The sequence below is a fragment of the Melozone crissalis genome, unplaced genomic scaffold (assembly GCF_028551555.1).
Source record: "Melozone crissalis strain CALT ecotype California unplaced genomic scaffold, PUWL_Pcris_2 ptg000012l_1, whole genome shotgun sequence".
In the NCBI taxonomy this organism is placed as follows: Eukaryota; Metazoa; Chordata; class Aves; order Passeriformes; family Passerellidae; genus Melozone; species Melozone crissalis.
This window is the reverse complement of record NW_026535790.1, coordinates 15,689,642-15,713,823: the sequence shown is the minus strand read 5'-3', so window position 1 is coordinate 15,713,823 and position 24,182 is coordinate 15,689,642. Positions and strand designations below refer to the sequence as shown.

The 24,182-nt window shown below is 61.7% G+C and overlaps 1 protein-coding gene and 1 long non-coding RNA gene across 2 annotated transcripts in view; one reads left to right on the top strand and one right to left on the bottom strand.

The window, feature by feature from the left end:
- LOC128934041 (uncharacterized) overlaps window positions 1-24,182 on the top strand; it is a 207,620-nt gene that overhangs the window by 90,179 nt on the left and 93,259 nt on the right. The window lies entirely within an intron of this gene.
- Window positions 14,790-19,203, bottom strand: AQP8 (aquaporin 8). Its single transcript, XM_054271309.1, has 5 exons — window positions 18,992-19,203; window positions 17,054-17,180; window positions 16,392-16,606; window positions 15,164-15,298; window positions 14,790-14,832 (listed from the first exon to the last, which is right to left on the bottom strand). Exons 1-5 carry the CDS (start codon window positions 19,201-19,203, stop codon window positions 14,790-14,792), a joined length of 732 nt encoding a protein of 243 aa, XP_054127284.1.

Here is a 24,182-nt window from a genome sequence, read left to right as displayed (position 1 = left end):
CAGACACAGGGATCACACTGACACAGGGATCACACTGACACAGGGATCACACAGACACGGGGATCACACTGACACAGGGATCACACAGACACTGGGCTCACACTGACACAGGGATCACACAGACACAGGGATCACACAGACACGGGGATCACACTGACACGGGGATCACACAGACACAGGGATCACACTGACACGGGGATCACACAGACACAGGGATCACACACACTGACACGGGGATCACACTGACACAGGGATCACACACACTGACACGGGGATCACACAAACACAGGGATCACACTGACACAGGGATCACACAGACACAGGGATCACACTGACACAGGGCTCACACTGACACTGGGCTCACACTGACACAGGGATCACAGACACAGGGATCACACTGACACAGGGATCACACTGACACGGGGATCACACTGACACGGGGATCACACTGACATGGGGATCACACACACTGACACAGGGCTCACACAGACACAGGGATCACACTGACACAGGGATCACACACACTGACACGGGGATCACACACACTGACACAGGGCTCACACACACAGACACAGGGATCACACTGACACAGGGATCACACAGACATGGGGCTCACACAAACACAGGGATCACACAGACACAGGGATCACACTGACACAGGGATCACACAGACACAGGGATCACACAGACACGGGGATCACACTGACACGGGGATCACACAGACACAGGGATCACACTGACACGGGGATCACACAGACACAGGGATCACACACACTGACACGGGGATCACACTGACACAGGGATCACACACACTGACACGGGGATCACACAAACACAGGGATCACACTGACACAGGGATCACACAGACACAGGGATCACACTGACACAGGGCTCACACTGACACTGGGCTCACACTGACACAGGGATCACAGACACAGGGATCACACTGACACAGGGATCACACTGACACGGGGATCACACTGACACGGGGATCACACTGACATGGGGATCACACACACTGACACAGGGCTCACACAGACACAGGGATCACACTGACACAGGGATCACACACACTGACACGGGGATCACACACACTGACACAGGGCTCACACACACAGACACAGGGATCACACTGACACAGGGATCACACAGACATGGGGCTCACACAAACACAGGGATCACACAGACACAGGGATCACACTGACACAGGGATCACACACACTGACATGGGGATCACACAGACACAGGGATCACACAGACACAGGGATCACACACACTGACACGGGGATCACACACACTGACACAGGGCTCACACACACAGACACAGGGATCACACAGACACAGGGCTCACACTGACACAGGGATCACACTGACACAGGGATCACACTGGCACAGGGATCACACTGACACAGGGATCACAGTGACACGGGGATCACACAGACACAGGGCTCACACTGACACAGGGATCACCCAAACACAGGGATCACACTGACACGGGGATCACAGAGACACAGGGATCACACTGACATGGGGATCACACTGACACAGGGATCACAGAGACACAGGGATCACACAGACACAGGGCTCACACTGACACAGGGATCACACTGACATGGGGATCACAGAGACACAGGGATCACACAGACACAGGGATCACACTGACACAGGGATCACACTGACATGGGGATCACAGAGACACTGGGCTCACACAAACACAGGGCTCACACACACAGACACTGGGCTCACACAGACACAGGGCTCACACTGACACAGGGATCACACTGACACGGGGATCACACTGACACAGGGATCACACTGACACGGGGATCACACTGACACGGGGATCACAGAGACACAGGGATCACACTGACACGGGGATCACACAGACACAGGGATCACACAGACACGGGGATCACACAGACACAGGGATCACACTGACACAGGGCTCACACTGACACAGGGATCACACTGACATGGGGATCACACACATTGACACAGGGCTCACACTGACACAGGGATCACACAGACACTGGGCTCACACTGACACAGGGATCACACAGACACAGGGATCACACTGACACAGGGATCACACTGACACAGGGATCACAGAGACACTGGGCTCACACAGACACAGGGCTCACACAGACACAGGGATCACAGAGACACAGGGCTCACACAGACACAGGGCTCACACAGACTCTGGGCACAAACCACCAGCTCAGTGGGCCTCTGGGAATGATGTTTTGAATTTGAATTTGCAGTTGGAATAATGATCTTCTTTTACCAACCCACTGCCAGCATCTCGGCTGGCTGGCACAGAGGAGTTTTCCAACCACATCCACCATTCATCTCTCTCACTCCCTGACAGCACCCACAGACATGCAAAATCAGATCCATCAGCCTCCTCCTCTGACATCCAGGTCTCCCTGGGCCAGCCTGGTGCTGCATCGTCCTGCTCTGGGTGCTGAGGAGATGAGAATTCAAATCAAAACACGAGACAACTCCAAGGGAAACGTAACCCTATTTCCACAAACAAGCCTTTCTAAATTCTCACTTCTGGGGTTTAATTCTGGATCTGCATCCACGTGATCCTTCCCCTTTTGAGGCCCGGGACCATCCCTGCTCCGCTGTGATCCAGCCCTCCATCCTACATGCTCTTTCTGTGAAGAAAGCCCCACTCACTCCATGGAATTAAACACCCAGGAGGCTTTCCCGAAATAGGCCCAGGGCTGTTATTATGCAGCTGCTTTAAAAGGCTCGCTGCAGCAATAAACCGGGGCTGACCTGTCCTGCTGATGGCACCCTCGCAGGAACAGCAGGCTGCTTCCACCCCTCAGCACCGGCTGATTTTCCTGCTAAGCAGGAGAAATGAATGGCAGCCGTCCCTGCTGGTGCTGTGCCGTGCTGGGAGGGCATGGGGGGACGTCCCCGGGGTGTGTGGGGGACACACGTGGGGGTTTCTGTCCCCAGCAGCACCGGCCATGCCGGGGGACCCCTGCCCCGGGAGCCCAAATCACCCAGGGGGCTGTGAGGCAGAAATAACTCCTCCTGCACAGGAAGGAGCCCAGCAATAATGGCAATAATTACAGAGCAGTTTGGCTCCTTCCCTCTGCACTGTTGGAGGGGAGAGGGGTGTTCCCTCAGCGCTGCTGCTCTGCACATGGAGCTGTTCCAGGCTGGATTCTGCTCTTTTTAACTGTAAACTCTGGGCTCTGCTTGCTTCTGCCTTGGTGTTTTTACTGTGTGTTCCCATTTCCCAAGGACAGCCCCCATAACTGCTGCATGTGGAATGCAGAGAATACGGCTTTCATTTCCCCCTACGAGTGTTGGTAATCATGATAATCATGCTCAAACTTTTGTCACTGCTGGGCCGCGGTACAAAAGCACAAAAGCCAGGTAGTTCTTGCTCTCAGGGGATTGCTTTCTTTCCTTAGTTTACGTAATTCCACTTAATTTTACTTTTTTCATTATTTAGTGCGCTCTGAGTCACGTCATATTAAAGGCAGGGTCTTCGCGGCCATGCTAATTTTCCCAAAGCTGAGGACCCAGGTCCCCCAGCACTCTGAGACGTGGGGATGAACATCCCAGCAGCTCCTTCCTCTGAGGAAGCTGTTCTATTTGTTAAGGCAGGGGCAGTCCCCAGGTGTGCAGAGGGACTCTCACACACACACACAACCCCGAGCAGCCGCTCTCGGGGGAGCGCAGTGGTGGAGCAGAGGGGAAACCAGCCCAGCTCTCTCCTGCTCCCATGAAAGCATCTGTTCTAACGCTGCTTTCCCCTGCACCAGCTCCTGCTGCAGAGCAGCACAAACCCTCAGCGCAGTGAGGATCTCACTGCCTGCCGCGCCACAGGGATCTCCATGGAGCTGCCGCAGCCCGGCTCGGCTGCCGGGGCACAGGAGGCAGCGGGAGCAGGGCAGCCGCCCCTGGAGCGTGATTCACATCCTCAGGAAGGGACCTCATCCTCCCCCTCCTCATCCTCCCCGCAGGCAGCGAGGAGCTGCCCTGGGAAGGGGGAGCAGGAGCAGCCACAGGGAAATGCGGGAGCAGCGAGCCCGGCGTGAGCTGCGGGGCCGGGGCAGGAGCCGGGACCCTGAACCTTGCCAGGAAATCCCGCAGCCCCAACCGCGGGGCTCGGGTGACAGCGAGGGATGGGCTGGGCTGGACAGTGCCGGCCCCCGGCCTCACCCAACACAGCCACAGCAAAGGGGCACAGCCCCAGAGCCCAGCAAAGGGACACGGCCCCAAAGGCCAGCAAAGGGACACGGCCCCAGAGCCCAGCAAAGGGACACAGCCCCAGAGCCCAGCAAAGGGACACGGCCCCAAAACCAAGCGGAATTTCCCCATTTCCTGGGAAAGCTCTGCTCCACACATGCGAGAGCCCCTGGGCGTGCGGGACCTGCGGTCGCGGTCCCCTCCTGCTGGCTCTGCAGCCTCCAGCCCACACTGATGGGGGGATGCAGCACCGGCCTCCTCTGGAGAGTTCCAAAAAGCTGGAGAACAGATTCCTCTCTCTCTTTTTCTAATCTCTTTTTTCTTCTGGACCCAAATCCGCCACAGGAAACAGGTGGAGGAAAAGTCCGGCTCTAATTGAATATAAAGGTGCCTGAGAAGCACTCGGCAGCCTCCACATCCGTTTGTCCTCTTGCCCTCACCCAGCAGGCCGGGAGGGATCCTGGAGAGGGGACTGGGATCCTGGAACAGGGACAGGGATCCTGGAACAGGGATCCTGGAACAGGGATCCTGGAATGGGGACAGGGATCTTGGAGAGGGGACAGGGATCCTGGAACAGGGATCCTGGAATGGGGACAGGGATCTTGGAGAGGGGACAGGGATCCTGGAGCAAGGACAGGGACCCTGGGGTAGGGATCCTGGGGAAGAGACAGGGGTCCTGGAACAGGGACAGGGATCTGGGAACAGGGACAGGGATATTCTTAGGCAGAAAATCCTCTCCCTGCAGCCCCGGAGGATCCTGTCGCTGCTGCAGCAGCTGGCTCCTCAGCCCCCGCTCGCTCGGAGCTGCTCGGGGTCCCCGGGGGCAGCACAGCCGCGCTCAGACCCCACGGGACAAAGGCCCGGGGGCAGCCCCGCAGCCGGAGCCGCAGCTGGAGCCGAGGCTGGGGCATCCCCGGGAGGGAGAGCCCTGCCCCGGGTTCCGTGGGGACACCGGGGCCGGACGGGGTGACAGGCAGTGACAGGCACCCCCCGCAGCCCGCTGGCATCAGCTGCTCCGGCTTTTCCCGTTCTGCTTTCACAGTTTTCGCGTGTTCCACGTCCTCCGTGCGGCGAGGATGGAGCGGGGAGGGAGAGAGGCTGCGTTCATGTGAGGAGAGACCCAGCTCCCCACGCACGGACCGGCGGCAGGAGATCCTGCACACTGCTGGGCGAGAAAAACCCAAACCCCGGAGCCTGAGCTGACACAGAGCTCCGGAGTGGCCGGAGACAGGGGACAGCCCGGGGACAGGGGACAGCAGCAGGGACAGGGGACAGCAGCAGGGACACGGGGACAGCAGCAGGGACATGGAACAGCCGCAGGGACACAGAGACAGCAGCAGGGACATGGAACAGCAGCAGGGACATGGGGACAGCCGCCGGGACATGGGGACAGCCTCAGGGACACGGGGACAGCAGCAGAGACACAGGGACACAGGGACAGCCGGAGGGACACAGGGACAGCAGCAGGGATATGGGGACAGCCGCGGGGACACGGGGACAGCCGCAGGGACACGGGGACAGCTGCAGGGACACGGGGACAGCGCCGCCCGGCTGGCACAGCCCCTGCTCTCTGCATTGGGGGCACTGCCCAAAGCCCCTCAGGCTCAGGCACTCCGGGCGCTCGCATGGCTCGGCACATGCCAAACATGCTTAGGCTATTTAAATATTTCATATTCCTGGCTGCTGGCTTGCAGGGAGAATGAATTAATTCTGTTTCATGTACCCAGAAACGGCCCACATCAAACCGCCTTCCTGCACATTTGGTTGAGCAAAGTTTGTGGTGAAATCCTTGGGGTGTTGTTGCTTGGTTCCCAAACCATCTGATCGATAATTGGCTTCCATGTCCTATAACTCCACAGGAAGTTGTCATTATTCCTCGTATTGATCCAACTTTTTGGTTTCCCTCTGTGCTCACACTGGGTTAGAGCATGGTGAGGTGAGGGTGGTGGCAGGGGCAGGGTGGCACTGCCACCTCCACACCTCTCACCGGGGTGCAAAAGGGAGCTTTGGCTTGGGACAGCCAGGGAACAGCAGGAAGAGTCAAGGACAGCGTTAAATTTTTATGCTGGATTAAAAAAGCAAGACTCAAACTCAACAGCAACAAGACCAAGCTGTGAGTGATGGGCTGGAGCTGTGCAAGATGAAGAGAAATCCTGTGGGATTTCCAGAAGAGCTGCAGAGGGGACAGGACACAGGGAATGGCTCCCACTGCCAGAGGGCAGGGATGGATGGGAGATTGGGAATGGGAATTGTTCCCTGTGAGGGTGGGCAGGCCCTGGCACAGGTGCCCAGAGCAGCTGGGGCTGCCCCTGGATCCCTGGCATTGCCCAAGAACAGGGCTGGGAGCAGCCTGGTGGCACAGCCCAGCTCCGGTGGCACAGCCCAGCTCTGGTGGCATGACCTGGTGGCACAGCCCAGCTCTGGTGGCACAGCCTGGTGGCACAGCCCAGCTCCGGTGGCAGAGCCCAGCTCTGGTGGCACAGCCCAGCTCCGGTGGCACAGCCCAGCTCTGGCGGCACAGCCCAGCTCCGGTGGCAGAGCCTGGTGGCACAGCTCAGCTCCGGTGGCAGAGCCTGGTGGCACAGCCCAGCTCCGGTGGCAGAGCCCAGCTCTGGTGGCATGACCTGGTGGCACAGCCCAGCTCCGGTGGCACAGCCTGGTGGCACAGCCCAGCTCCGGTGGCAGAGCCCAGCTCCGGTGGCACAGCCCAGCTCTGGTGGCACAGCCTGGTGGCACAGCCCAGCTCCGGTGGCACAGCCAAGGGGAAGCAGGAGGGCAGCAGAGCCACCAAGCCCGCGCTGTCCCCGGCCGTGCTGCAGCACCTGCCCCTCCGGGCCGCGCAGTAATTCTGCTTGTGCCGCGGCAAACTCCAGCTGCTCTCCCGCAGGAGCTCCATTTCTCTGCAGCTTCCTTCTCCCGAGGGAAGGCTGCTTTTATACCCATCGTTCATCACACTGCTCAGAAAATTCATCTCATAATGAATTCTTCACCCGGCCCTTCTAGGAGCCTCATTTAAATAACAACGAGGCTCATTAACGGCGCAGGGCTGATCCCTGAACAATGATTTCTTCATTAAGCTGTGCCTGGGAGGCTTTTCCTCCCAGCCGAGGCAGCAATCCCTGCTCTCACAGCCGCTCTCTGCTCCTCACTCTCGGGCGCAGCAGGGGCAGGGATGTGCCGGGGGGTCCCTTCAAGAACCCCGTAACCCGGGAACCCCAGGCCTGGGATGTGGAAATCCCAGATGTTCCTGCGCTGCCTTTGGCCTTTGGCCAGCCCCGGCTTATCCGGCCTGCCCTGGGTGCTGAAATCCCCGCAGGCAGGCGCTGCACAGAGCATCGGGGTTGGCTGGGTCTGTGCCCCGGGGCACCGGGCTGTGCCCTTCCCTGGAGCCCCAGCCCGGCTGCTCTGGGCACTGCCCAGCACGAACCGGCCCGGGATGGAGCCCCAGCCCGGCTGTCCCGGGCAATTCCCAGCACAAACCAGCCCGGGATGGAGCCCCAGCCCCGGATGGAGCCTCAGAGCCCCAGCCCGGCTGTCTCGGGCATTTCCCAGCACGAACCAGCCCGGGATGGAGCCCCAGCCCCCGATGGAGCCTCAGAGCCCCAGCCCGGCTGTCCCGGGCAATTCCCAGCACAAACCAGCCCGGGCTGGAGCCCCAGCCCCGGATGGAGCCTCAGAGCCCCAGCCCGGCTGTCCCGGGCATTTCCCAGCACGAACCAGCCCGGGATGGAGCGCAGACCCCGCAGCGCCGGGCGGGGCTCTCCGTTTCCCACCGCCTTTGTCTCGTGTTATTTTCCACCGCAGATTATTCCAGCCCGAGGGCGAGCGGGCAGGCGGGAGCTGCGGCCGGGAGTGCCTCGGTTCTGTCTCGCTGTCCCCTGGTGTCCCCCTGGTCACCCTCCCCAGAGCCACATCGTGTCCCTTCAGCTCCTCACCGGGAGGAAAAACTATTAAAAAAATATTGCAGGCAGAGGACAACCTACCTGTCATGAATTTCCAGAAATATTTTGAAAAAAGTTCCATTAAAAAAAAAAAAAAAAAGAATAACAACAACAGAAACCCCCTAGAAAGACTTGGGGCTTCACCAGTTTAGGGCCCAAAATAATTTTGGAATGGAAAACACTCGCACGAGGCTTTCCCTGTCTGTGCTGAGATGACTCGGGCTGGTATTGCAGCGGTGCCTCGACTGCGCCTGGGTTCGCTGGCGCCGAGGGCAGCCCCGGGGCAGCAGGTGGGAGGGCACGGTGTCCCCGGTGCCCTGGTGGGGTCCCCTGTCCCCTGGCGGTGTCCCCGGTGCCCTGGCGGTGTCCCCGGTGTGCCACGGTCCTGCCGTGCTCGGGTTGTGCTGTGCCCAGGCTGTGCCATGCTCAGATTGTGCCATGCCCAGGCTGTGCCGTGCCCAGGCTGTGCCATGCCCAGATTGTGCCATGCCCGGGTTTTGCCGTACCCGGGTTGTGCCCAGGCTGTGCCCTGCCTGCGCTGAGCCATGCCCAGGCTGTGCCCCGTCTCTCGGGAGTCGCGCTGGCACTGACACACGGCAGGGGCTCGGAGCCCACCCCATTCCCCGCTCTCCCTCTCTATTCTTTCTCCCAGTGAACCCCATCTGCTCCTGCACCCCGGGACAGCCCGCGCGATGCCGCCCGGGCTCCCCAGTTGTTCTCTCTGCTCCGGGAACACGGAGGGTGAATTCTCCACAATCCCAAATGTTCCTGGCTCGCATCCATCGTGTCCTGCGAGCTCCTTTATTAAGCGACATTTGGATGCCAAGGGCCGTCCTGCTTTCCCCCCACCCCACCCCGTTCATTCCAGATGGAGTTTCCTCCCCTGGAAGGCCCCGCTGGACTGGCAGCAGGTGCTCGGGTGCAATTAAACCGCGCTGCTCCTTCCGCTGCGATGGGAGCGCTCCCGGGGATTTCCCTGCCCGGGGGGACCCCCATTCCCCGGGATCCCCCACCCTGGGACCCCCGCCCGTGTCCGGGTGGCTCCGGGGCAGCCGCGCTCCCCGCGCTCCGCCCGGCCCGGGATGCCGGGATGTCACCGTTCCCATGGCAACGGGAGTTCTGCAAAAAACCCGAATCAAAACAAGGAGGAAAGGAGCTGGGGGAAGAGCTCGGAACGGGAGGGGGCTGGGACCAGAGCAGCCCCGGGGGTTCGGTCCCCAGAGGCCACGGGGACATCCCGGGGATGCTCAGGGGGCCCGGAGCACGGCGGGGACACAACGGGGACTCTGCGGGCACCCACCCAGGCGGGAGGGACCCGGGCCTGGACCCCGTCAGACCGGCAGGACAACCACTGCTGGGGCAGGGACACGGGGACACGGGGACACGGGGACACGGGGACACGGGGACAAGGGGACAAGGGGACAGCCACCTCCCCAGCTCTCCTTTTGGAGCCCATCCCGGGGTGAGAGGCCCTGGCAGGTCAGCATCCCCTGCCAACCCCTCCTAACTCTCCTTGGTGGGCGGCCCTGGCAGCTCAGCATCCCCTGCCAACGCCCCGGGTCTCCCTCGGGCCGAGCCGAGCCAGGCCGAGCAGTGCCAGGCCGAGCTCAGGGCGGGCACCCGGAGCAGAGGCAGCCCCGAGGCGCCGGCGCAGCCCGAGGGTTCCTCCATCAGCCCCGCGCGTTCCCTGCACAGTGTTGATCACTTTGATGGAGCATTTGTTTTAATTTCCCAAATGAGGAAGCAATCTTGTAAATATTGTGCGGTAATTAAAGCGGCTATTTATTGTGCGGCGTTCTGGCTGCTGCCAGCGCGGAGCTCGAGCGGCGTTCGTTCCCCCCGAGCCCTCGCTCCTGCCGGCCCCAGGCAGCCGGGGTGCCCCGGAGCGCCCGCAGCCGCGGCCCCGCCGCTCGTGGTGCCCAAGCGGGGCAGCGGCGCCTCCCGGGGCTGGGGAGCGGAGCCGGCAGCGACAGCAGCGCCGGCTGCCGCCGGGGGTGGCCGGGTGACCCCGGGCTGCCGCTCTCGCCGCATTTGCATGAGCGCAAACGAGTTCTCGGAGGCCTTCCCGGCTGTGGTTTCTGTCTGTTATTTCTTCTCCACAAACATTCAAAGTGGCAAAAGCCGGAAAAAAAAATAACGCTTGCAAATAAACGCCTGTGCAAATCCATTCTAAACCCCCTTTAAAATGTAAATCCTTCGGCTGAGCAGCGCTGGGCACGGGGAGCCTTCGGGGCTGGGTGTCAGCAGGGAGGAGAGGGGGCTCTGCTCTCCCTGCACTGCGGGAATGGGGTACCCGGGGGTCCCCAGGGGACAACTCTGTGCCAGCCCCTCTCCAGGGAGCCCCAGGGGTGCCCGATGCCAGAGGAAATGAAAGATCAGTGCAGTGAGGAGGAGTGGGGTGGAATGGGGAAAGCCCCTCTTGCCACATTTCCCTCCCGGCAACCTCGCTCCAGGGCCTTGCCCGCTCTGCCGCAGGGAGCGGAGTGGCACCGAGCGGGCACGGCCCTGGCACGGCGCCGGGAGTGTCCCCAGTGTCCCCAGGAAACACCTCCGGAGCAAAACCTGCTGGGGAGGCTCCTCGGGGCTCTGTGCACGGCCTGAGGGGCTGCTCCTGCCGGGGCTTGGACTGGGGAGCGCGGCAGGAACCGTGCCGGGGGTCTGCATGGGGACAGGGGGTGGCACAGTGATGGGGATACGGGGCAGTGATGGGGACACGGGGCGGTGATGGGGACATGGGGACAGAGCTGGGGGATTGCACGGGGGCACGGAGGTGGCACAGTGAAGGGGACACGGGGCACTGCTGGGACACATGGGAGTCCCATGGCACTGTGGGATTTGCCATGGGAGCCCGGGCCATGGCACAGCAGCGAGGGGCATGGCACGGTGTTGAGGGCCATGGCACATCCCTGGGGAGGTGGCACGGTGCCAAGGGACGCTGCCCAGCCCCGTGGGCACAGCCGGGCCGGGCGGGCAGGAGCCCATCCCCACATCCCCATCCCCACATCCACATCCCCATCCCCATCCCCACATCCCCATCCCCATCCCCACATCCCCATCCCCACATCCCCACATCCCCATCCCCACATCCCCATCCCCACATCCCCATCCCCACATCCCCATCCCCATCCCCACATCCCCATCCCCACATCCCCACATCCCCACATCCCCATCCCCACATCCCCATCCCCACATCCCCATCCCCACATCCCCACATCCCCACATCCCCACATCCCCACATCCCCATCCCCACATCCCCATCCCCACATCCCCATCCCCACATCCCCATCCCCATCCCCACATCCCCCTCCCCACATCCCCATCCCCATCCCCACATCCCCACATCCCCATCCCCACATCCCCATCCCCATCCCCACATCCCCACATCCCCATCCCCACATCCCCATCCCCACATCCCCATCCCCACATCCCCATCCCCATCCCCACATCCCCCTCCCCACATCCCCATCCCCATCCCCACATCCCCATCCCCACATCCCCACATCCCCACATCCCCATCCCCACATCCCCATCCCCACATCCCCATCCCCATCCCCACATCCCCATCCCCATCCCCACATCCCCACATCCCCATCCCCACATCCCCATCCCCATCCCCACATCCACATCCCCATCCCCACATCCCCACATTCCCACCCCCATCCCCATCCCCATCCCCACATCCCCACATCCCCATCCCCACATCCCCATCCCCATCCCCACATCCCCCTCCCCACATCCCCATCCCCATCCCCAGCGCTTCCCCAGCGCTCCATGCCCACTCCCACTCGCGCATCCCTCGCTCCCCGCTCCCACAGCAGCTGCCAGCTCACGCGCAGAGCTGGCTCCGCGCGTCATCATCGCCCCCTCCGCTGTCCCCACGCAGCCCCCCGGCCCCGCCCGGCCCCGCCCGGCCCGGAGCACCCCTGGGAGCCGCCGGCACCGGCACCGGGAGCTGCGGGGCGGGCACGGCTCCGGAGGGGAGCTGGGGGTCCGCTCTGCAGCCGCTGCGGCTCTGCCTGATGGGAAACAGGAGCTAAAGGAGTAATTCAGCTCTTCTTTCCAGGCTGTGATTCCTCCAGCTGCAGGAATCCTTTGGAGCCGAGCAGCAGGAGAATTCCCAGATGCCCTTCTAATAGTGCCCATCCATCCTAACCCCCCAGACATGTTCTGATGGTGCCCATCCATCCCAACCCCCCCAGCCACGCTCCTGGCACCCCTCCCTGGGCTGCATTGCTTGGGGCTGCTCTGTTAGCGCCAGGCTTTGGGGGACACACTGCCAGAGCCCTGCAACCCTGCCAAAGGGAGGATCCGGAGGGGAAAACCCTGGGAGCCGATGCTTCCCCAGGCTGTGGGTGAGGGCTGCTGAGCAGCAGGCACAGGGAAGGGCTGGCCCTTCTTCTGCAGCACCCTGATTGTTCTCCCTGTGTTCCCAACGTGCTGGCACCGGGCACAGCTGGCGGCACCTGGGCCAGCATGTGCCTGCTGTCTGTGCAGCCTCTGGCATCTCTCCTGAGTGCCCTGAGCTCATGCCAGCTTCCACCACGCAGGGGCTGAGTGTTGGTGTCTCTGCATCCCCTCAGCAGTGACCATTGGCTGTGTTGGTGTCTCTGCATCCCCTCATCTCACAGTGACCATTGGCTGTATTGGTGCCTCTGCATCCCCTCATCTCACAGTGACCATTGGCTGTGTTGGTGCCTCTGCAGACCCTCATCTCACAGTGACCATTGGCTGTGTTGGTGCCTCTGCAGACCCTCATCTCAGCAATGACCATTGGCTGTGTTGGTGCCTCTCCAGCCCCTCATCCCAGCAATGGCCACACTGTGCCTGCCCCTGGCAGCAGGATCCTGCACCCACCTATTCCTGAGCATCATCCCCACCCCTTTCCATCCCAGCAGGCACCAGAATCTGGGAAACCCCGGGCAACATCCCAGCAGATCCATGTGCTGATAAAAACACGGTGCAGACCCATGTCCAGGCCTGGTGCAGATTTAATTGAATGGGAATGAGATGTATTTTATGTCCTTAAAGCACATTAAGTGCTTGGAAGTTAATTGGTATTTAATTAGCATAAATCAAGCACTTTAATAATACTCAAGGAAAAACAACGTGGTGTTACAGATGCTTTATCAGAAGTCACCCTGACAAACGAAAGATGAATGTGCCCAGCACATCAGCACACGAGGCTGAGCACGGGCTGTCCCTGTTGTCCCCCTGCTGTCCCTGCTGTCCCCTGCACCCGGCACTGCAGGCAGTGGCACCCCTGCCATGCAGGGACCTGCTGAGCCCTGCCCTGCACCTCCGGGGAGAGGTGCCTTGAAACCGAGGTGCAGCAGGGAGATGGGGGTGGGATGGATCGGGGTGCAGGAGGGAGCCGGGCTGCAGGATGGATTTGGGTGCAGGGGGGATCCGGGATGCAGGCACTACTCGTGGTGCAGGATGGATTTGGGGCGCAGGATGGATTTGGGGTGCAGGCAGTACCTGCGGTGCAGGATGGATTTAGGGTGCAGGATGGATTTGGGGTGCAGGCAGTGCCCGCGGTGCAGGATGGATTTGGGTGCAGGATGGATTTGGGGTGCAGGATGGATTTAGGGTGCAGGATGGATTTGGGGTGCAGGCAGTGCCCGCGGTGCAGGATGGATTTGGGTGCAGGATGGATTTGGGGTGCAGGCAGTGCCCGCGGTGCAGCAGGCTGCCCGGCGCGGAGCAGCCGCAGCCAAGCGCGCTTCCTGCGGGCCCGAGCATCCTCTCGAAAGGGGAAGGGGAGCAGGGGGAGCCCGTCACTGTCGGGGGCCCGGCCCCGCTCCCACCGAGCGCTGCGCCCCAGCAGGGCGGGCACACGCTGGGGACCCCCGGCAGCCGCTCCCCACGGGCTCCCTCGGCGGAGGAAGCCGCGATTCCGCTCCGTGTTTGGTTCGGCATTTCGGGGCCGTTGCCATGCCGACCGTCCCGGTGACATCGCCGCGCCGTTCGTCTCCTTTCGGGGCCGCACCATTTTCCTCCCGGGGTGAGCGGCGCCGGGTTCCGCTCACCCGGAGCTCCCGGGGCTCCTGCCCGGCCCGGGGGTGCCGCAGCCGCCCCCTCCCACCGAGCCGGGGGTGCTCCATCCCCGGGCCTGCCTCGCCCTGCAGCTCCGCAGCGCTGTCCTGCCCTAAAACCATCTCTGTGCCAGCCCGTGCCCTGCCAGGGTCACCTCCCGGCACGGCAGGGTAGGGGACGAGCTGAAAATAGAGCGGTGACATTGGCAGCGCCCTGCCAGCCCCACGGGGACGGCTGGGAACTGCCCTGGCACTGCCAGAGCCGCCGGCAGGAGCGGGAGGAGGCGGCTGCCCAGCGGGCACAGGGCTCCTGTGGGTGCCCGGGCACAGCTCTGGGGGTCAGACACGGCGCAGGGGCAGTGCCAGAGCAGCCTGGGGCACCACGAGGCTGCTCCCGCTGGGGCAGTGCCAGGGCAGGGCTGGCAGAGCCCCGTTTCCATCCTCTCTCAGCAGCACAGGAGCCGGGGTTGGCCCAGGGGTGCCAGGGAGGTGCCCAGGGGGGCAGGAGGAAGGGAAGGAGCAGGGGCAGGAGGTTCCACGCTGGCTGGGCTGGGCTGGGCTGTGCCCACTGCCCACGGCCGGGGCCCTGTGCCCGCTGTCACTTGAGGAGCAGGCGGGTGGCCTGGTCACCCAGCAGGAGCCTTTGGGAGGAAAAACAGACAGAAATCCGGGGTCAGCATTGCTGCCATGGCAAGGGAGCAACAGGGACACGGGGACAGCACCAGCCCGAGGCTGATTCACCACACGAGACACGGGTGAAGCAAAGGCACGTGTGGGCACAGGCTGGGCCTTTGCTCTCACCTGTCCTCATGGGAAGGAAAAGGGAAAGAAGCCCCCAGTCCTGGACACCCCTCTGGAAAAGCATCGGCTGGCAGCCCTGCCCGCTGGAGGGGGCATGGAGCAGCCCAGGGGCAAAGGGAGGCTGAGGGTGCCAGGGTGCCAGGGTGGCAGTGCCATGCAGGTGCCACGTACCTCACCAGCCCCCCGACCAGCAGCGCGGCCAGCATGGGCCCTACCCAGTAGACCCAGTGGTAGTTCCAGCAGTTCGCCACCAGAGCCGGCCCGAAGGCTCGGGCTGGGTTCATGCAGGCTCCGGACACGCCGCCCCTGCAAGGGGAGCACGGTGGCTGTGACATCCCAGGGGACACGGGGCAGCAGCCTCCCCTCAGTGCGGGATGGGGCTATGGGGCAATGGGGTGGGCAGCAGCACCCCCTCCCTCCCTGGACCCTTCCCGGGGCTCAGGTGGGCACTGGGCTCTGCTCAGGGAGGCTGCACGGCTCTCACGGCTCACACACGGGAGCAGGGCAGCAGCAATCGCAGCTTTAGGGTAAATATTTGCCGAGGGTTTGTGCAAACACGGCCCGGGGTGCTGCCGGAGTGGTGGGCGCTGCCTGAACCCAGCGCTCCATTAACATTGCTAATTGCATGTGTGCTCGTTATCCTGGCACGGTGGCACCGGAGCCTGGCAGCGCTGCCAGCGGTGCGGGGACACGAGGGACACAAAGCCCCCTGTTTGCTCAGGGCTTCCCAGGGCAAACACAGCCGGCAGGCCCGGGGTTGTGTTATCACCCATGGTGGGCGCTCAGGGGCTGCGGGGACACGTGCGGGATGAGCTGGGGCTGCTCCTGCCCCAGCCCATCAGCTCTCCCAGGCTGCCAGAGCGCCCACTGGGCTCATTTCATGGACTCCCCGGTCAGGGGAGGGCCCTTGCTGTGTCAGGGGGGCAGGTCTGTCCCATCCCATCCCATGGATCCCATCCCATCCTATTATCCCTTTATCCCATCCCTTTATCCCATCCCATCCCATCCCATCCCATGGATCGCATCCCATGGATCCCATCCCATCCCATGGATCCCATCCCATCCTCTCCCATCCCCATCCCTATCCCCATCCCATCCCATCCCATCCCATCCCATCCCATCCTATCCCCATCCCATCCCATCCCATCCCATCCCATCCCATCCCATCCTCGCCCATTATCCCATCCCATCCCATGGATCCCATCCCAGGTGCAGCAGGTCGGGTGGGATTTGGGGTGCCCCTATGGAGGGTGCCCAGAGCTGCCCCCCCTCCACCCCACCCCCCGGGTCCCTCCTGAGCCCTGCCCGGTGCCAGCAGCCCCTGGTGGCTCTGTGGGGACAGGGGGACAGAGGACGGGGGTCAGGGGTCCCGGGGACAGGGCCGGGGCCCGGCTCTCACCCCGCCAGGATCGCGGCGGTGACGGCGAGGCCGATGCTCAGCGGGGCCAGCGGGGTGCGGGTGCTGCCGTTCACGGCTCCCATGCACACCACGAGCAGCAGGAAGGAGCTGAGCACGATCTCGGCCCCCAGCACGGCCGGGAGCTGCTCTCGGGCCGCGGGACCGCCCGGGGCTCCGCCGCTGGCGTTGCTGAAGCGCTCGCTCGGTGCCACCGCCTGCGTGAGAGCCGGCCGTGCCCAGGCTGTGCCCAGGCTGTGCCCAGGCTGTGCCCAGGCTGTGCCCGTGCCAGCAGGGGAGAGCCGGCCGTGCCCAGGCTGTGCCCAGGCTGTGCCCAGGCTGTGCCCAGGCTGTGCCCGTGCCAGCAGGGGAGAGCCGGCCGTGCCCAGGCTGTGCCCAGGCTGTGCCCGTGCCAGCAGACAGGCTCGCTGCCTGCCGGGGCAGCGTGGGTGGTTTAAAGAGGAGCTAAACTGCAGGGGGAGAGGCAGCCCCGAGCGCCTGGCACGAACACACCCGACCGAGGAGGCTCCGGGCACCGCTGGGCACCGGGGGCACCACTTTGGGCAAGGGGAGAGCAGGGACAGTCCCGGCTCTGTACCTTTGCCAGGCCAGCTGTGACAGGCCAGGGACAATCCCCCCGCCCCAGGGACACCCCCAGCCCGTACCTTTGCCAGGCCAGCCCCGATGACCCCTCCGCAGAGCTGGCACAGCCAGTAGGGGATGAGCAGGGTGAGGCGCAGCCCCCCGAGCAGCCACACTGCCAGGGACACGGCGGGGTTGAAGTGGCCTCCGCTGCCGAGGGCACAGAGAGAGGAGCATCAGTGGGGGCTCACCCTGCTCGGGGCTCACCCTGCTCGGGGCTCTGCCATGGCTGGAGCCGCGGATGCTTTCCCGGTTTGCAGGAAGGCAGGATCCGGCTGTTCCCTCTCTGCAGAGCAGCAGCGGCAGGGTGGGCACGCAGCCCCTCCTGCAGGGCCGCAGGGACAGTCTGAGGGACAGGGTTTGGGGCTGTGTCACTGTGAGCAGCTCTGCCAGGGCAGCTGTGGGCAGGGGGGGCTGGCAGAGCTGCAGTGCTGGGGCTGGCACAGTCTGGCACAGCTGCAGGAATGCAGGAGTGGCACAGCCTGGCAGAGCTGCAGGAATGCAGGGCTGGGGCTGGCACAGCCTGGCAGAGCTGCAGGAATGCAGGGCTGGGGCTGGCACCCGCCTGGCAGGACATCCCCCATCAGAGCAGGGCTCTCAGTACCAGACCCAAATCCTTCACCTCAAAAAGCACAAGCCAGTCAGACACAGAGACCCTCTAATTAATAGTGATTACCATGAGACACGGGTTAATGAACAGGTTTCATAACTGATCAGCCTGGTAATTGCTGGTGATGAGTCAGAGAGTCTGGGATCCATCAGCACATCTGACTGCTCAGCTGGGACTGAGCCCCGGGAGAGCAGGGAGCTGGGCTGCTGGGGCTGTGCCAGGGCTGTGCCAGGGCTGGGCAGGGCTGGGAGGGAGCCTGGGCACAGGGGGACACAAACCCACCTGGGAGCAGCCTGGATGGGGAACCCATCCCGGACAGGGCTCCTCTCCAGCCTCCCTGGGCTCAGTCCTTGTCGGGGAAATCCTTCCCTGGACAATCCCTCCCTGGGCTCAATCCTTTCCCTGGAGGGTGGGCAGCCCTGGCACAGGTGCCCAGAGCAGCTGTGGCTGCCCCTGCATCCCTGGCAGTGCCCAGGCCAGGCTGGACAGGGCCTGGAGCAGCCTGGGACAGTGGGAGGTGTCCCTGCCCGTGAATTTGGTGGATTTCAGGTCTCTCTACTCCAAACCGTTTCAGGATTCAGTGTGAGCTGCAGCCCCTCACCTGAAGCCCCAGTGCTGCTGCCCTGGTTCCCCATGGCAGGGCAGTGCAGCAGGGCCCAGCTCAGCAGTTCCCCTGCACAAACCCCACCAGGGCTGCCCCTCTCCCACAGGCACTGCTGGGTTATCCCCCCATGGCTCAGGGCTGCCCCTGGCCAGGCCAGGCCAGCCTGGGAGTCCCATCCCTGCAGCTGACACAGGCAAGGCAATGAACTCCCCCAGGGGCTCTGCCAGCCTCTCCTTGGGGATAAATCCACATCTCAGCTGCCCACAACGGCTTTTCAACGAGCAGATTTCTCTAAACGCTGCTTTTGAGTAATTGAAACCCCCTCTGAATTTTTTTCCTGAAATCACCCAGAGGAGGAGCGCAGCTGGGTCAAAATGTTTTGCTCTGACATCCTTGTGAAAGGAATCATCTCAGCTTCACAGAGAATCACGAAATCACAGAATGCCTTGGGCTGCAAGGCCCTCAAATATCTCCTAGCTCCAACTCCCAGAGGAGAATGCTCCCGTTGCAGCCTGACCATTTTATGAAAAGGGGCTAAAAATGGAAACACTGCAATCCAAAGCCAGGTGAACAGCCCAAACCCACGGTGCTATTGATGCCACCAAAGATGCCACCACCGCTGCCACCACCTCCCAAAGGCCACGCTGCCCACCAGGGGCTCCAAAGGGGCACTCCATGCCCTGTGCCCCTTACCTGATGTCCCCAGCCCCTGTGCCAGGGCCATCCCCTGTGCCCCGTGTCCCTTACCTGATGTCCCCCAGCACGGCCACGGTGGCAGCCAGGGCCAGCCCGTGTGCCAGGGCGGGCTGCAGCCTGCCCGTGCCCCCCGGCTCGTCCAGCACTGCCAGGCAGCCCGTGAAGATGAAGAGGGCAGTGCCCAGCAGCTCTGCCAGGCACGGCTGCACGTGGCGCTCGAAGCGGGGCAGCCGTGGGGCTGAGGGCTTGGCCTGGGCGTCCATCAGCTCCTGCAGCGGGCGGGGGTGCCCAGGAATGCCCTGCACAGCCCCGGGCACAGCTGGCACGGCTGGGGCACAGCCCAGGGCACAGCTGGAGCACAGCTGGCTCTGCGGGACCCTCAGCAGGGACCCACCCCAGGGCTCCCCCCGAGTCTGACAGGCAGCTCGGCACGGCAGGCTCTAAATACAGATTGGATTTGCATTGCTAAGGGAAAAAAAGGGGCCATAAAAGCTGCAGGGCCGGCCCCCAGGGGTATCACAGCTCCTTATCGCTGCCACGCCGTGCTTCAAGGCTGGGGGGTTTCTCCCTTGCTGGCGGTGGGGTGGTGTGAGGGGTTCTGCCAAGGGTCAGGAGGGGTTCCTGCCCCGCACAGGTGGAGTGTGGCACCCGTGCTCAGCCCTGGGGCCTGCAGGAGCCACTGGAGAGCAGCCCGGGCTCTGCTGGAGCCCAGAACCCCAGGCTGGCTCAGGAGGGAAGGGAGCTCTGAGAAACTGGGGCTGGAACTGAGGAACTGCTGCAGTGCTCTGAGGCACTGAAGCGCTCTGGGCACCCTGTGCCACCCCCTGCCCTGGCACAGACACCTTCCTCTGTCCCCATCCATGGGGCACTGCCAGGGATCCATGGCAGCCCCAGCTGCTCTGGGCACCTGTGCCACCCCCTGCCCACCCTGTGAGTGGAGACCATCAGTCCAAACTCCTGTAAAGCCCAGCCCTCATCCTGCCCAGGGTTCCAGGCTGGGGGCTCCTGTTCCTCCTGCACTGCTCTCCATAAAGATGAGGGCAGCGGTGCCAGGGATCCAGCAGCCACTGCAAAGCTGGCATTGATTAAACATTGATTAAACCCTGCCTAAACCCTCCTCGTCCCAGCGGGGATCACTGCTGGAACAGCAGATTCAGCCAGGGCAGGGGGAATGGGGGCACCCTCAGGTACCAGCAGGTCACAGCCCACAGCTCCCAGCAGGACCAGCACGGGCTCACTGGGAGGGTTTGAGCTGGGCTGAAGGGATCCAGATGTGGCTGATCTGGGGCATTGACTGGGAGGGATCAGTGTGACCCCACCCAGAGATGGGCACTGCCAGGGTGATGCCAGGGCAGCTCCTGGAGCAGCAGGAATTGCCCAGGACCCAGGCAGGGACCAGCCCAGCCCTGCAGGATGGGCCCTGAGCCTGGAGTGAGCTCCCGCAGCCCGTGTTTGTGCTGCTGTGGGGATTGGGGCTCGCAGGAGCCCTTCTCTCCTGTCAGCAGGTAAAGAACCTCCCTGGTTTATGGTGTTGTCACGAGGCCCTGGGGATGGGAAGGAAATTTCCACTGCCTGTCCCTGTGGCCACAGTGCTGACAGGGGTCAGGCAGGAGAATGCCAGTGAGGGCACCCCTGAATGAGCCCCCACTGACCCATTGGCCCCCAGCTGAATCCCAGTGAGGGCACCCCTAAATGAGCCTCCATTGACCCATTGCCCCCCAGGAGCTTCCTCCTACAGCCAGGAGCTCCTGGCATCACTGATAGACACAGCTGGCATGTGGAGGGTGACAGCTGGGTCTGCCTGGCCTGGGGCCCCCATGAACCCCCAGACCTGTGGGACCCCCGGGATCTGATTCAATCCCCTCAGCTCACAGGGCACCGTGTCCCAGGGCCAGCTCCCCACAGCTCCATGAACCCATCTGTCCCACGGCTCCCTGCATGACCAGCACTCCTTTGGGAAGAAATTGCGCTTGGGCAGAAGGAATCCAGATTTCAGTTATTTTTGGGGTGTTTATTATGAGACATCAATGTAACACACTTCCAGATCTCAGCTGCTCCTTGCTTGCAGCGGCTCCCAGGGCACCGTGCAGGCACTGCCAGGAGCTGGGCTGTCCCAGAGCCCAGAGCACAAATCACAAATCCCAGATCCCAGACCCCAGACTGCAGATTCTATATCCCAGATCCCAGATCCCAGACCCCAGATCCCAGACCATCCCCAATCCCCAGACCCAGACCCCAGATCCAAAACCCCAGACCCCAGATCCCAGACCATTGCCAATCCCCAGATCTCAGACCCCAGACCCAAACCCCAAATCCCAGATCCCCAAATCCCAGAGCCCAAATCACAAATCCCAGATCCCAAACCCCAGACCCCAGACCCCTCACCCACAGCAGCAGGGGTGAGTCCCAGGCAAAGGCAGCCGGGTGGCAGATCCAGGTGCTGCTGGGTGCCCCTGGCACAGCAGGTGCCCAGGCTGGTGCCGCAGTGCCCACGCTCTGCTCCCAGCACCGTGCTGGCCTCAGAGCACGGCAAGGTCACAGCCCACAGCCAGGATTAACCCCTGTCCTTGGCTTTTAAACATTTACCATCTGAGGGAGCGGGATGTTTGCCTGAGCCCTGCGGAGGAAATGCTCCACATTGAGGCCACAAAGGCTTCAATTCCTGCTGAGCACGGGCCTGAGACAGCACTGAACAAAGGCACAGCCCTGAGGGAAGGGTTCCCTTTGCAGGAGCCTCAGCGCCTGCCCCGTGCCCGGAGGTGCCCCAGGATGCCAAGGGCTCCGAGCAGGAGATGGAATCCTCAGCACCGAGGTTTGCTCATACGGAAACCCTGCCCGTGGGAAAAGGCGTGGGGATGAGAACAGATAAATCTGTTCCTATCAGCAGACGCTTATTTTTGTCCTTGTTTGGGCTTGCACCGATTTGTTAGATAAGTGACAATAGCAACTGTGTCAATTAGTACAGGAAGTGGTGGCACCGAGCGAGCCAAGGCTTCCAGAAATGGTTTTTAGGAATCACAGGGAGCGTTTCCCTCTCCCATCCGCCTGGGCAGGACAGCCAGAACACCCCAGTTTTATCCACCCGCAGTGTTTCACTCCTCCCCTCATTTCACTGAGCAGATCTGCCTCCTTCCCTTTGCCTTCCCAAACAAACCAAGGTACCCAAATAAGGATCCGCAGAGAAAACCAGATCTGAGGGTTGGATGATCTTTAATGTCCTTTCCAACGCAAACCATTCTGGGGTTCTAAACCCAGAGCACCCAAACTGCAAAAAGCTCAGGCAGGCACTGAAGGACATCACTGAGTGCTGTTGACACAGTCCCAGAACCCCAGGTTTGGGCTGGACACTGAATCCCACCTGTGCCAGGGCCTCCCACCCTCCCAGGGAAGGATCTCATCCTAAAATCCAATCTAAACCTCCTCCCTGCCAGTTTGAATTCATTCCCTTTTTCTGTCACTCCAAGCTCTTGAAGCGCTTCGAGTGCTCTCTGTGAATCGGCCCTGGTACATTTTAAACACCACAATTCCAGCTGGCATCCATAGAAAAGTCATTCCAAAGCATTCTGGGCTGCACAGCGCGGTGCTGCAAGGAAAGGCCCAGCGAATGCAGCTCGGGGCCAGCTCTTGCAGGGAGCCATAAAGAACCAGAGCAGCTCCTCTGACACTGCCTTATCTTCCCCGTTTATCTGAGAGTCCCCGGGATTACACAAGGGGCTGAAAGAGAACTTCAGAATGGTTTGCAGGGATTACACAAGGGGCTGAAAGAGAACTTGCAGAATGGTTTGCAGTGCACAGGTGAGGTGACCTCTGCCCCTCGCAGAGCCCTCTTGTGTAAGAGTTTTCCTCCCATCGCTGCCCCAGAGCTGATGGAAATTTCCAGGGATGCCCAGGGCGGGCTGAGCGCTGCCTGCTGCAGAGCAGGGATGGAGCTGTGTCAGTCCTGCAGCCCAGGCTGGTGTTTGAGCTGGCAAATCACCACCCAGGCCTTAATTCTGCTATTTCACATTCTTAATTCTGGTGCTTAGCATTAAATCCACCAAGGTCCCCCAGAAGGGGTGGATGCTGCTGGTCCCCCCCAGCCCTGCACATCTTCCCTGCAATCACCTGGCCCCTGTCTGTCCTGGTTATTTCCATCCTCAATAACCACATTCTCCTGTGCCCGGCAGCCCAGGCACCTGAAAACTGTGTAAACTCGAAATGGGAGCTGGTCACTCTGCAGAGGGGCTGAAACCCCGTGCACTGAGCCACCCACTGCCTTCCCTTCAGCTCCTAACGCTGGGCAAGCCCTGGCATTAAATAAATTAAATTCCTGCAAATCACACAGGCACCCGAAATAGAGTTGAGGAGCTCCAGATCTGCCTCACGCTGGCTGAGACATCATTCCCCAACACAAAGGGATGAAATCATGACAAGAGACACAAAAGACTGATGGAGCCAGGACATCCCTGCAGTGAGCTGTGCTCCAAGCCTGTGAGATGAAAAGCAGCGGCTCAGGGGGTGTTCCCAGGGGAAGCAGCTCCACAGGAACAATGTGGATGTTCCAGGGCAGGTACACCCAGCTTGGCTCCCACTCACAGAGGTGCTGCAGGAGGCTCAGGGAACACGGTCCCAAAGGGGCCTGGCCAAAGCTAACTGGTGGTAGAGACGGGCTTTCATGCAACTCCGGACTCCTCACTGGATGCCAGGACAGGGCAGGACAGGGCTGGTGCCTCTGGGCATCAGTGACTGCCCAGGAAGGCCCTGCAGGGCAGAGGGGATGTGGGGCTGTGCTGGGCGTTGGGTTCATTTTAATCCCTGAAGGAAAGAAAGGTCATTTCACAGCACCCCGGAATGGTTTGGGTTGGCAGGGTCTCAAAGCCCCCCCAGTGCCACCCCTGCCATGGCAGGGACACCTCCCACTGTGCCAGGCTGCTCCAGCCTGGCCTGGGCACTGCCAGGGATCCAGGGGCAGCCACAGCTGTGCCAGGGCCTGCCAGCAACTGCTTTAAAAACACTCCTGGTGAGAGGAAAAATGTCACTAAAGCAGATAGAAACCGGTCATTTCTAGCAAGGAAGACAGGAGACAAATTATAAATACTAAACATTTATTATTTTTCTCATAGGAAGGTTGCAAGATTCAATTTCAAACAACAGGACAAGGGTTTTCATTGCTGTTGGGATTTTGTTTTGCTTCTTGTAAGGGGAGAGAGAGAAGGAGGAACTGGTGTAGAGATACTACCAGGAGCAGTGCAAATTGAGATTC

Coding starts and splice junctions, on each gene's coding strand:
- AQP8 (XM_054271309.1), bottom strand. CDS start 19,203: ATGGACGCCCAGGCCAAGCCCTCAGCCCCACGGCTGCCCCGCTTCGAG. Junction 15,299..16,391: donor ACCGCCGCGATCCTGGCGGG/GTGAGAGCCGGG, acceptor CTCCCCTTGCAG/GGGCGGCGTGTCCGGAGCCT. Junction 14,833..15,163: donor CTGGTCGGGGGGCTGGTGAG/GTACGTGGCACC, acceptor TTCCTCCCAAAG/GCTCCTGCTGGGTGACCAGG.